At 42.7% G+C, this 13691-nt stretch overlaps 1 protein-coding gene across 1 annotated transcript in view; it reads right to left on the bottom strand.

The window, feature by feature from the left end:
- VIT (vitrin) overlaps positions 1 to 12008 on the bottom strand; it is a 59738-nt gene extending 47730 nt beyond the window's left edge. Inside the window, exons 1-4 of the mRNA XM_065401583.1 lie at positions 11978 to 12008; positions 8058 to 8123; positions 6957 to 7113; positions 4335 to 4468 (exon numbers count right to left, since the gene is read on the bottom strand). Of these exons, the coding sequence (XP_065257655.1) occupies positions 4335 to 4468; positions 6957 to 7113; positions 8058 to 8123; positions 11978 to 12008 (388 nt within the window). The remainder of the gene's footprint in view (positions 1 to 4334; positions 4469 to 6956; positions 7114 to 8057; positions 8124 to 11977) is intronic.
- Positions 12009 to 13691: the final 1683 nt, after the last annotated feature.

The following is a 13691-nucleotide window of genomic DNA, read 5'->3' as shown; positions in this document are numbered from 1 at the left end:
TCCCTTTCTTTAACTACATCATTTTTTTTAAACCTCTGTTTCATGATATATCATTTCTAATGTGTCATTTACAATAATAACAGTGAGACTCCCTCCCATGTGTGTGTGCTGGGTCATATGGTAGTTATATCTGGATCTAAAATGAGGGTCCTTCCCTTGAAAATGAGGCACAGTTCAGTTATGCTCTAAACCACAGACCTTTCTAGTGCCACACCAGATGGCATTTCTATTGACATGTGGCTATGAGGACTCCTCTTAAGTAGTAGTTTTGATGCTGTTGTGTTCACAGTACTAGAGAAGCCAGAGTACACTCTATACTCTGGGCCAGATTCAGAAACGTTGGCACAGAAGGATGTGAATTGCATTTCCCTACCCCAGCTACAGTTATTCTCTCCCCTCCCCCTGCCACTGTGCCATAGAGGGGATGTACCAGTGTGGATGACAGGGGGTGTTCCTGCTTACGCATTAACTTCCATAGAAGCTCTGCCAGTAGGTGCTACTGAGGAGAGGCACTGAATCAGCATCACCAAGGCAACATCTCATGTCAGATGGCGCTGCCCGTACTTTTTAAGTTGTGTGGCTCTCTTGCTCTGCCAGATCCTCATCCCTTAGTGGATTTGCTACATCCATGGGCCTCTGCTGGGGTTTATGCCAGAATCTAACCTTCTCCATATAAGGACAATAGCTGAGTCAGAGAAGCTATTGCCTTTGTTCCCCATTTCAATCTCTTCTTAGCAACTCAAGCCCCTTTATTCCATTTCCTCTGAAAGCCTGCGCTGTTGTAACCAATAAAATCACCAGGTGATGAAGTGAATTTGCTTTCTAAACATGGCAAGATGCAAGGGTCAGTTTCAGCGCTCACTTACACTGTTAGAAGTCAGGAGTTGCTTCACTGAAGTTGAAAGAAGTTACACTGATGTACAACTGGTGTGAAAGTCGGTCTTGTCTTAATATCTGGTACTACATGTGATTTGTAATTTAAATAAGGTCTGCAAATGTGCAGCTAACGCTAAATTGCTCGGTGTGACTGGCCACTCGGTGAGCTCTGGCGTCTTTGGTAAAGAACTGTTTGTATTCCCTGGGTGTTCCATGCATCCATGGGAGCTGCTCTAAATGGAGAGCTGATTATTGGTGTGGCAATCGTGCTACTCTTACAGTGACAAGAAAGCTGCCACAAAATCCATCGGAGTTTGTATAACCATAATATGCGTTAAAAGATGGGGTTGCTGTTAAAGATGGGTTGAAAACCTGAGTATTATTGAACATACAGATGTTTGAAAAATAGGTGCATAGGTGAAATGTTCCTCACCCTCTCACCACTTACTTGTCACTAGCACACTCAGACATTTGGGACTCTCTTTTCTTTACCTAGTAGCCACAAAATTCCCATTAACCTGAATGCAGTCATTCACATGAGTGCCAAGACATTTTGGAACTTGAAAATGAATACCAGTCCATTTGCATACCTCCTAGTGTGCTCACCACTTCAATCCCAATGACCGTGCCTTGTGCTTGGTCCCCACTTCTCCTCTGTCACACCACTTCGCAGGCCAGGTCCCTTAACTGTTCCTCTTCTGCAGATGCTTATTCATCTCAACAGTTTGTGATATTTAAACTGGTAAGTTTCCTATCTGGGAACAAACTGTCAGCACGCTTTCACCATACAATACCATGTACGCTTTTGATTTGCTGACCACTAACTTGGCTGGTGTATAGACAATTCCTCAGCTCAGATGTCAAAGCTGTCCTGGAGTCAGATGCCTCAGTTGGCTTTTCTGGTATTTTGTATTTCTAGTCTTTATGCATCTCTTTTCTTATAAGTAATAATTCACAAACAAATGTAAACTTTTTTTTGCCAGTGGGGTTTGTCTGCATCCAGCCACAGGCCAACTGAAGCAAAACTAGATGAAGAGTTACGGATCTCCATCTTTTAAATTCCTCACAAAGAAATCCACATGTTTCAGAAGGCCCAGTAAGGACTACCTTCCCTTTAAATATGACTCTCTTTCTGCATGAACTACTATGATAAGTCCCACTGACCAATCAATTCCCTGCCATGGTGTACCTCGGTCCCACTGTGGCCATTGGTGTACCTCGGTCCCTCCTATTTTCTGCCAGTGGCATGCTATAGTTTAATCTCTGGACTGCAGTAATACTTTAGTCCAATCCAAGTTATTGGATTCAATGCAGAGGTAACTGAGTGGAGTTTAATGGCCTGTGATGTAGTCCCTTCTGGCCTTAAACTCTGATTTCAGTAAGGCCACTCACAGTGCAAACAATTAAGCACAGACAGGATTGGAGCCTTATTCGAGGCATTTGAATGTTATCATTCCTATGTGTACCCAGTCTAGCTTGAACCTAGTCTTCCCTTCTCCGTTACATAGGTTTGTAACTTTCTTCTGCACTCTCTCTTCCATGGTGTTTATGTAACCAGGAGGTGTTCCTGTCTGAAAAATTAGGAGGAGCTGTTGTTCTGAGGACTCCAAAGTTGACTGGGTAGTACCTGAATTGCTGCTCAGTTAGAATTTGCTGTTTGTTAGACGAAAGCAAGTACCAGAGGCCATTCAGCCATGACCGGAAATTCCTAACTATCCAAAGTAAATCCTCTTAAAATGTGAGCCAGGCCTGGGCTGTTAGCTGCAAAAAGAGCATCCACAAACATTCATTCAAATTCCAAATGACAGCTCAGTTTGATCATATTCCTACCCCTTATTTGCTGTTAACAAGAAAAAATATTTCTTCACTTGAATTTCTTGGGAATGGCTGTTCATACATTTGTGCTATGTTGATCTTTCCACAAGGTATGCCTGAAATACTAGTAGTTAACTAGTAGTAGCTGGTTACTTGTCTTAGCCAAGCAGTGGAAATGTGCACACCACCATCCACTTGTGTGACAGGAGGTTCAATACAGAAGCAACATAAAACCATGTAAGTTAGCTCCTCCTGTATGAACCTAAGGGCTTGTCTATACTTACGTGCTGGTTCGGCGGCAGGCAATCGAACTTCTGGGTTCGATTTATCGCGTCTTGTCTGGACGCGATAAATCGAACCCAGAAGTGCTCGCCGTCGACTCTGGTAATCCTGCTCGGCGCGAGGAGTACGCGGAGTCGACGGGGGAGCCTGCCTGCCGCGTCTGGACCGCGGTAAGTTCAAACTAAGGTACGTCGACTTCAGCTACGTTATTCACGTAGCTGAAGTTGCGTACCTTAGTTCGAATTGGGGGGTTAGTGTAGACCAGGCCTTAGACTTCTCTAATGCATTGGTAGAGTTGAGTTTAAGGGGACTTAATTTACACATCAGCTCTGAATTTGGCCTGGGACTCTCAGGACTTGTCTTTACACCCCTCTGGGGCACATGTCACACTGTAAACAGTAGAGCACTCTGAAGTGTCATGCTCTCACTGATTCCTAGTGTATGTTAACGTAGTGTTGTTTGAAACAGGATTACATCAACCTGCACTAGGAACCTTTTAGATTAGAGCGTGTCAGCAGGATCTACGTGGGGCAGTGAGAGCACAACACTTCAGAGCATTCTACAATTTACAGTGTAGCATGTGCCCAGAGGGGTGCAAAGACAAGCCCTAAGTTAGTGTAACTGGTTGTAGAGTGTTGATATGGGGGTGGGGAGAAATTCAGGACAACAAAATCTGACTTAAGTAAAAATTTAATGGACCGACACAAATTGGCTGGAGCAGAACTGTAATTAATACATTTAGGATACGTTGATGTGGTCACTTAAGACAGGATGCTGCTTCATCAGAGCAGTCACTTGTAGAACATTCACTGAATATGGTTTGAGATATGGGACTGGTCATCTTTTTTTAATTAGGATATGTATTTCTTTTAATAAAGAGCCCTGGCACTGCTTGCTGTGGTCAATAACTGCAACAAAAAGTTTTTTGCTGTTTATGGTTAGGAAGGAAAGCTTCAAAGCATGGAGTGAGTTTAACTGAAACAGATGTTTCAGGCTCTCTGCAAATTCAGGCAGACAATAGCTCTGAGATGTGAACCGCCCCATCTGTTTAAATGGGTGCTAACTCAGATGCCCCAGATGATACATTGTTATCTATTTCACTGCACATCAAAGCATGTAAGAAAGCAGAGGTATCAAATTATGAAGGTATACAGTCTACTCTGAGTGACCATTTATTTGGATAGGCTTTTAACAACACAACAGAGTGATGGGGCTTTGGTCATGCATTCAACCGACCAGTTCCTTTGCATAGAGTATATATCACTTTAAAGTGTGATAGTATAACATAATAACTGAATTAGCTCTGTAGAGTGCCCTTTTTTTTTTTTTTTTTTTTTGCGCAGGAGTAGGGAGGGTAATACCTGAAACAATGAAGGACTCCCTCCAGCGTGGTAGGGACAAGGATCGGATTCCATTGGAGAAGCTCCCTCTGTAACCAGATTGTCCAGCAACTTTCTGAACAAGGATTTTCCCTCCTGAGTTGTCAATTGTACCACTACAAAAGGGGGTTGGGAAGTGTTAAATGATATCAGAAATGAGGCAGAGAAACTTAGAAAGTGTTCAACTATACAAGAGTTAGGAAGGTGTTCTCTCTCATTTTAAATGACATGGTTGAGGTTACAACAGTCCTCAGTGCAACTTGGAGAAGTCTGCGGCTAGGAAGTGTTTGTGCACTTACAGCTGACTCAGGGGTCTTGTATTTTAACCTGACTCAAGTGTCAGTATATGGCTGAAGTAAATTGTCTGATGGCGTTGTCTGACCAACAGTGCCGGTTCAGAACATGTCCCTGGCTCTTGAAGTACCTACGTGTATAGGGGAAAAAAAGGGCTGAACTCTTTCCTGAGTTACTTTGTGCAACCATGTTGACTTCAGCTGGATTTTTAAATCAGGCAGGATTTGACATAAAACTTCTAAGGTTCAAGAGCTTGAGTCAGATCTCACTGCCTTTATACCATTGTAAGTACATTAACTCTGAGAGTTGTGATTTATGGGTATGTATGTAGGACGAGATTCAGGGCCCAAGAATCTAAAATAAATTTTGACAAATAGGAGGGTAATTTCCCCCTTTATTTCGCAGAACTTAGTATTTTCCCTGTTCGAAAAAAATCAACCAGGTATTACCTGTATCTGATTGTGCCTGATTCTGATCTCACCCTGGGGTAAATCAAAAGAAACACCACTGAAATTAGTGGAAAACATGGCAGCTTCTCTGTGTGCTGAATGCTACGAAGTGTTTACCACGTGTGATGACATTATCTGAATCCTAATGTGTACGAAGTCTCAGTTTCTGCAGACACTGAAGCATTAGTTTGAAAACCAAGAAGTGACGCCTATTATAAACAGAGCAGTCTATGATAAGTGGAATGAAAAACATAAAATGGTGAAAAGTAACTTAGAGCTTTACAGTTCTCTTTGAATAATTTAAGTTGTTGCTGGCAATAGAAGAAAAGGAAACTCACAGATTTCATACACACATCAGAATAGTCAACAAATCCAAACTCAAATGGCACCTAGAGAAAACTGAGACCTTCTGCTCCAAAAATCTAGGCATCTACCACTTAAGCTACAGGAGAAACTGTATTCTCAGTCACTATGTTGTGTTAGAATTAAATTGTTTTTGACACAGTTTGCCCTTAGGTATTCATGCACAATTCTCCTTTTAGTCAATGGGAATTGTACACAAGTATTTTGAGGGAAGAATTTGTTTTTTGTAAGCTAGTCACTTGACAATTCAATAACAAACACCTGAACGCGTATTACTTCAGCCAGCAGATGGCAGTAGTCTATATACATAAAAGCTAGCTGGTACAATAAAGAGATGCATAGGATTTTTATCCACACAGTGCGTCTCTCTCAGTGTACGCTATGCTCCACCAGTGAATTGCCTGCAGTTTGGTGTGGCAGTTTGTAAAGTACCTTTTCACCAATTCTGGTTTTTCTGTGACGTGTTTATGTCATTCAATATTTGGAGCCTGGATGGCTTTAGTGTGGGTTCATGGGTTCAATTGCACCCCAGGGTGCAAAAACAGCCAAATGTACATTTCTTCCAGCCTGGTGAGGAGGGAAAACCGAGGACAGGAGAGGGAGTCATGAGCAGCTGGGCTGAACCTGAGTGCCGGGTCACAATTTGTGGAGCTAGGCCCAGCCCACGGGACAGGAGCTACCACTACAGGATGAGTGTGGGATGGGCTTGCTCTCCAGCCCCACTACTACCCCCTCAGCCCTTCCTTCCACACTGGGTTGGGACTAGGGTTGTGGTGCTGGGTAGGGGGTCATGCTGCAGGTGATTGGAGCCCCCTTGGCAATTTGGTAGAGTGTACCCATTGATTTGGAAGGCTACATCTGCCCCTGGTTTGCAGCAGATGCTTTCAGTGAATGTTTTCAGGGTCTTTTCTAGCTTAAATGGGATCACTGAAAAGAATCCTACCAAGAGAGATGATAACCTACATTGCCTACACATTATTAGTGAGATTATTATTTATGTGAGACCATGAACACTTCTGATGGTATAAAATAGTGCAACAGTAGTCATTTGCTATCCATAAATGAGTGATCTGGAAAAGTCTGAGCACCTCCTGTAAGGTGCTAAGCACGCTCAGTAATAACTAACATCTAGCTCTTACAGCGCTTTTCTTCAGTAGATCTCAAATCCCTCTACAACAAAGTGTCATTATTCCTACTTTACAGATGGGGAAACGGCACAGAGAGGTGAAGTGCCTTGCTCAAGGTCACCCCACAGGCGAGTGGCAGAGCTGGGAACAACAAATGATTTCAGTAGAAGTTCTGGTGCCTAGCACTCTCAGATTGGACCCGCCATCACATCAAATACTGTCTCTCTCTTATACTCTTTTCTATAAGAATCGTGGCCTGCAATCCAATCTGCAAAGACCAGGCAGGGTTTAATAAGCTCCAAAGCCAATGACCCTCTACACTGGAATTATAATTCTGTACTGGAGTGTCTCGGTAGTTTAAAGCTGCTGACCTGTGAATAGCAGCACTGCACACACTGGAAAAAGAAGCGTAAATGTCGGTGCCATAAACACGGTATTTTATGTCTTGACATCCTGGTGGACATTTTGCAATGAATTCCGGATTGATTATCTTCCCTGCTTTGATATCGCAGTCTAGCTCAGGTACATCTGTGAATGCAAAAAAGCTGAAAAGTTAGATTTAATATTCCAATAGTTGTGTAACCATGTAATGCACAATAGTGTCCTCTTTGAGCATATGGGCGAATTCCTTCGGGGCACAAGAGGTGTGTTTGCATGTAACATAATAAATACATGACAAGGGTAGGGTTGTAACTAAAGATGGATTGAGGAAGAAAATGGACATTTCTGACCCTAAAGGAAATCTCCAGTGTAATATAAAATATTCTAATCATTATGGGATAGATTGTGGTCATACGATGGGGGAAAGGGGCAGAAGTGAGAGCTGGGAGTTGTATGCATCCCTGAGGCAGAATGTCTGTCAGTGTTCCCCTTGTGGTAATATGGTTCTGTTTCACCCTCCAAGGCAAGGCTGTGGCAAAATGCTATGATCTTGCCCTAAACCTTTAAAAATGTTTGACTGCTATGCACAGCAAACAAGGGATATAAATAGAAACTTAAGCTCTGTTTTATCATCACCAATTAGATTATACAACCTAGTGGCAGGCTTGCATTTCACCCAATGCAGCAAAACTGAATGCATAGAAAAGTCCTTTTGGGATTGTAGCTAGAAGTCCCCATATAATGTCCCCTTCCAATGGTTAAGATGCACAGGGTTCACCTTCCAGTGTGTGTATTTCAACGTATTTATGTCTCTTACCTAGGCTTTTCTACCAGGCTCTTCACTATGGTATCTCAGTATTTATATGTAGTATGTCATATGCTGTATTAGATATAGTTCACTTGATATATAGATTTCATTATGTGATGCATATGTTTTATGCAAAGAGGCTGTGTATTGTTGTATGTGCCTAATGGCTCCTAACAGAAGCCCCAAGGAGTTCACAGAAGATAAGCCATAACTTCACTCAGGTTTTTTCTGCACTGGACATTCCTGTTTTGAAGCAATTAGGCATGCTGCTGAGACTACTTACATAGTTTAGCCTTTTTGTTCTTCTTTGTGGCTTCTTTAGTTGCATATGTACAAGTCAGAAACAAAGCTAAAACAAAGAAAATACAATGTCAGGTAAACAGGCAACTGCCAGCATCTTTCAGCACATGCCTCTGTGCTTGGATTTTCTGGAGCTCAGATTTATTATAATCAACCCATTTTCAAAAATGAAATTAACATTTTGCCAGCAACAAGTAGAATTCCGTTTGAAAAGACATATTTCAGTGGTGTGTGTTTGTTTGTTTGTTTGCAGGGGAGTAGAGATTGACTGACTGTTGGAACACTTAAATTTTCACATAACACATAATTAACTTGGGGGAATTCACTACCAAAAGATGCAATTGAGTCCAAAAGCTTAACAGGCTTAAGAAAGGATTAGACATTTTCATGAGTAATGAGAGCACCCACAAGTATATAAAATAGAATAAATAACGTTAGGGATAGAAAACCTCATGCCTTATGGCTGCACAAATCACCAATTAACTGAGGGATTAGGGAGGGGTTGTTAGGAAGAAACTTCCCCTATAGGCAGGTTATTCCTTAACACAACACAAATGAAAGCTCTAGTGCCCAAGCAGGTGGTATTGGGCTCTGATGGAGACAGGCTGCTGGATTAGATGGACCACTGACCTGATTTGGTTTGGCAATTCCTATTCTCCTACAATTAACGTATCACCAGAGGCTGAGGTTTATACTTTAACTATTTCAATGCTTTTTTTTTAAATGTATGAACTATATGATGGTGACAGGTAGATCTCACTTACCATTATAGGGCTGTCTGCTAATTAATGGTCATACAAAAATGTTCAATTTTCTGGACTTGTTATAGGGACTATATTGTGCATTAACCTGCATTACAAACACGCTCACCCTCCTAATCTCCCGTGTCCCATCTGTATTTGCAATTGTTCACAGTCTGATTTAGGACCGTGTCCCTTGCCTTCTGTGGCTAGAAATACACAGATGTTGAATGTGCTGTTCAAGATCCTTGACTGTGTTAAATGCACAGATTCACGCTCTTCTCCCCTGCCTGGGGCAGACCTTATGGTGCTGTGGATCTGACTGGGCTGGGGGGCACAATCTATTGAATGCACTGAGTCCAAGGCTCTGCAGAAATATTTAGTGGATTGCTGGACATCCACTTGTTGCAACTTCTCATCCACATCCTTCCCCAGCAATGGCAGTGTGGTGCTTCATGCCTCATACAGTCAGTGGTACCCCACTGTGACTGTGCATGTAGATGGGAAGAGTCACATGATGCTAGCAGGGACATTAACTGCTGCTCTGAGCAGCAACAACTTACAGTGTGCATTGCTTTGTAAACCGCAAACCTCATTGCATGTAGCTGCACATTATGAGTAGCAGCATGCCATGTAGCCTTCCTCTCCATGCAGCCTCATTCCCCATTTTGCACAGGTTTGTTGAAGTTTTGCCTCTGTCTTTATTTCACAGTGGAGGGGAGATATAGCTAGATATTTATTTCCAAGTTCTGTGCAATCCACACCTCTCCTGTTGTTACACAGGGCTACCTGAGACTCTTCATACATTTCTAAACTCTACATACAGTTTAGTCATTTGGCCTAATAGGTCCCCTGATCCATAGGCTTTGATAGCTGCACTTAGTTTTTTTATTTAAGGTACATATAGATGCTTCAGAAAGGATTTGTTTCTCTGGTGGGTGCTTATTCTTGTGTTTTGCTTCTGTATCAGGTACCTTCCCGTTTGACAGGTTTCAGAGTGGTAGCCATGTTAGTCTGTGTCCGCCGTGTTAGTCTGTATCAGCAAAAAGAACGAGGAGTCCTTGTGGCACCTTAGAGACTTGTCAACTGTTTGAAATGGGCTATCCTGATTATCACTACAAAAGTTTTTTTTCCTCCTGCTGATAATAGTCCACCTTAATTGATTAGTCTCATTAGAGTTGGTATGGCAACCCCCATTTTTTCCATGTTCTCTGTATATCTTCCTACTGTATTTTCCACTGCACACATCTGATGAAGTGGGTTTTAGCCCATGAAAGCTTATGCCCAAGTAAATTTGTTAGTCTCTGAGGTGCCACAAGTACTCCTCTTCCCTTTTGAGGAGTTCATGCAGATGAGGTAATATTTCTTATGGGTTGAGTATAAATCTGCTTAGACTGTGAATTATGTCTAAGATCCTTTTCATTTTGGGGATGGATTCAGGAGGCTGCATGTCCAGCTTTAATTTACACGGGGCTGGATGGCTGAAGATCAGAGAGAAGCAACCACCTCCCTACAGTGTTCTCTTCCCCCCCCCCACTCCACTGCATCAGAATTCAGCTCATATAGGATGGAGAATCTGCTCCCAATTGTAGAGGAACTGCTCCACTTTTCTGGGGCACTGCCACCAGAACTCCACATTACGCACTGACATTGAGAACGTTCTCCATTCCTTCTTCAATAACCTAATGTGTAACCATTCAGTTTAACTCCTCTTTTGCTTTAGAGAGGATTAAAATTCCCCATAGTGTGTGGACGGACACTATAATAATATGTTTAAATTTAATCTTGACTGGAGTATGCCATAGCAATCTTATTCCTCCCTTCCCACCCCTAAATTGCTACAGATTTCTTCCAGCAAGTGAATGGATTTAATAGCTCTTGGAACTTGTTCAAAGGAGGGGGCAGTGTCCTGCCCCCATGCCACAGTATGTAAGTTGAGTATGAGTGCCTCTTACTCCAAATGGCAGGCATGCCAAACAAAGCTTGGTGACTCTGTTACTTGACAGAAGTGGAATTGTCGGTGGGGAGGAAGGCTCTTCCTTTTTTTTTTTTTTTTTTTTTAAAATAGAACCCATAGAAAAGAAAGGGCCAAATTCTGCCCTGCCTGACCCCTCGTGCCATGTCAGTGAGCTCAGCTGGGTTGCATGTAGTATTAGGGCAGAACTTGGTCCAGAGAAAATAATCAGGCCCTTGGTCTCTTGCCTTGTGGCAGACTGAACTGAGCAGATTAAAATGAAGGGAAAATATACCTAACCCTGAGTATCCAACCATCCCTGACAGTTCTCACTTAGGGCAGTACCACAGTTAGTGACAGAAAATGCAGCTAGGCAATATGCTGGCTGGATTCCATCAAAGAGAAACTTGTAACTAAAACACACACACAAGGAATCATGTTTGATGCATTCAGCCAAACCCAGATTGTTTGTGTAAGGTCAGCTGCAAATCTTGGAGCCTCTATGTGCTCTCTAAAGGAGCAGGTCTCTCCTGCATAACATCCTGATAAATGATGGCAAGGTATATTTGCAGCCCTTTTCCCTGAATATCATCTTGATCATGTTAAAGGTCCTGCATCCTCTTTGGACTCAGGAGAAAAAAAAAAAACACACAAAAGAAGATCTTCACAGCATGAAATACACATTGTTCTTCCGTGGAGGGGGCCTTTAAGATTTAGACATTGCATAATTGTGCAGTCTACTGTAATTATTGCAGCCCATGTGCAGTCTAATGATCAGTGCATGTGATTAAATTAATGTAACTTTTCGGTGGGGAAATCAAGAAACTGGGGTTACCAGGACTGAATATAGCTGCTCAAGGTCCCCCTACATCTTCTACTGGGAGCCCAACTACCTGTGGCAGACCTAAATGAACACAGGAAGCCACTAGCCATTGAGTTGGATTGGAGAACTAAAGCGTCCCTTCCAGGTCTTTCAAGTCATTTTTGAAAGCTTTTCATGATGTTGTAATTGTGTCCAGATCTCAGATACCTCTTTCCCCAGGAGAGTGCCTTTCTTAGCAAACATTTCATTGGCATTCACTACTGAACCCAAAATGTCTGCATCATTCAGATCTGCGTTGTTCATGTGATGTGGATACTTTTCCAAAGTCATTGACCCAGTCCTAGACAATGTTTGTATGTGTATTTGTGTAGTCTATACTTACTTACCAAAGAAGGTTGCAATGATTGATGCCTTCATGTCAAGAACAACAAAATCAGCAGGTTCAGTGAAAGTGCACTAGAAAGGAAAACAAAATAACACTGTCACATTGCATTCTGAGGTAGTATATTGACTACTGGTGGTGAGGAGTGGGAGAGGGACAGGGATGAGGAAGTAGTTCTGTGCACAACCCCTTAGCCCTTTGAAGTCCTAGCATCCTGAATCCTCTTCTTACGGAAGAGGTACGCTTTATAAAGACTTGAAATATACTAATAGAGAGTGCTATAGCAAGTAAGCTAATTTGAGTTTGATGGATGGGGCCAGGATTTCATTCCTGGAATCTTTTTTCAGGTAAATGGGAGTTTTGCCATTTACTTCAATACAGCCAGAATTTCACTCTAGATACTTATTTCTGAAGCCAGCAGCAATGGAGGCCAAGACAGAAGCTAACCTACTCTTGCAGTCATAAATGTTGATTTAGTTCCCTTTTAGAGAGCTCACAGAAAAAAAAAATCTCACTACTGTTCATAGAATGAATCAGCACATCAATGACCGATTTTTGAGGTGCTCCAGTGTTTTTCATTTCTGGTTTTTGACCAAGACGAGAATCAGGAATGTGCCTCTTCCTAAGAGATTTCTTGTCCTACCTTTGCAGACTTGAGAAGTTTGGACAAGAATCTGAACATTAGGAGCCCTATGCAAATCATATCACATTGGAACTATTGAAGGTTTCTATCACTAGATAAAACCCCCTAGGCCTGAGATTGAACAATAGCTGATGGTGGTAAAATGCGAGAATCCCATAATCAGAATCTGAGCACACCGGTACTGTTGAAAGTAAAAAAAAAAAAAAAAAAAAGTTAATTTAAACTCCCAGTCAGATGGGCAAGGCACCAGATATGGCCACACACTAAGCTTAGGGAGCTTGAAATTCTTAGAGCATTATATTTCATTCATAATTATCATTCCATTGGTATCTGATTAATACAAAAGAAATGTTTTTTCCCCTTCCACTCTAGTCAGTCTCTAGGAAGGGCAGTATGCTGGTTCCTGCTGTCAGCATCTGAATTCGCCCCAGCAATGGGAAGGGAAGAGGGGCCTCTGACCAAAACGGTCTGCCATTGGTGATCCCGCTAATCAGAATTCATAGTAGAGCCACCATTTTAGAGGCACTCTCCCTGGGCAAATTCAAATGCGGGTACTGGGGACCAGCACGTTTTTCTTCCTAGAGGTTCCACTAGGCCACAAATAATGGCAGCAACCTCCACTGGGCATATGTTGTATGGTTGAGCAGCCCTGAGTCTTCAAGTGCATGGGACTCTGAGCAGCTGCACCAGAAATTCCACTGACATCTGCCCCCACTCGATTCTGGGGCCCCACCCTCCCAAGTAACTGAGTCAGTCACCATGGCAAGGGGCCCCCTCGCTGGCGCAGGGCTGATGCAATTGCAGGGGTTGCATGGGTCTAACACAGCCCCTGGCCATCAGCCTCCACTTTTATAGGCATTCCAGGGGACCTATGCCCATCTTTCCTGCAATGCCTTTACAAAACCCTGTAGAATTTGAGCATGCCCAACACTGGCTGGTGGTAGTAGACATTTCCTAACCCATCCTGCAGCGGTCACAGCCACTGGGCATGCTCCAGTGCTGAAGGCACTACTGTCGGCAAGTGTAGCTAGTTTCCATAGCCTGCTCTTGCTGTGGGACACTGAGAGATATCTGT

The sequence above is a fragment of the Emys orbicularis genome, chromosome 3, assembly GCF_028017835.1.
Source record: "Emys orbicularis isolate rEmyOrb1 chromosome 3, rEmyOrb1.hap1, whole genome shotgun sequence".
Taxonomy (NCBI): Eukaryota; Metazoa; Chordata; order Testudines; family Emydidae; genus Emys; species Emys orbicularis.
This window is presented reverse-complemented; position numbering and strand designations above follow the sequence as displayed.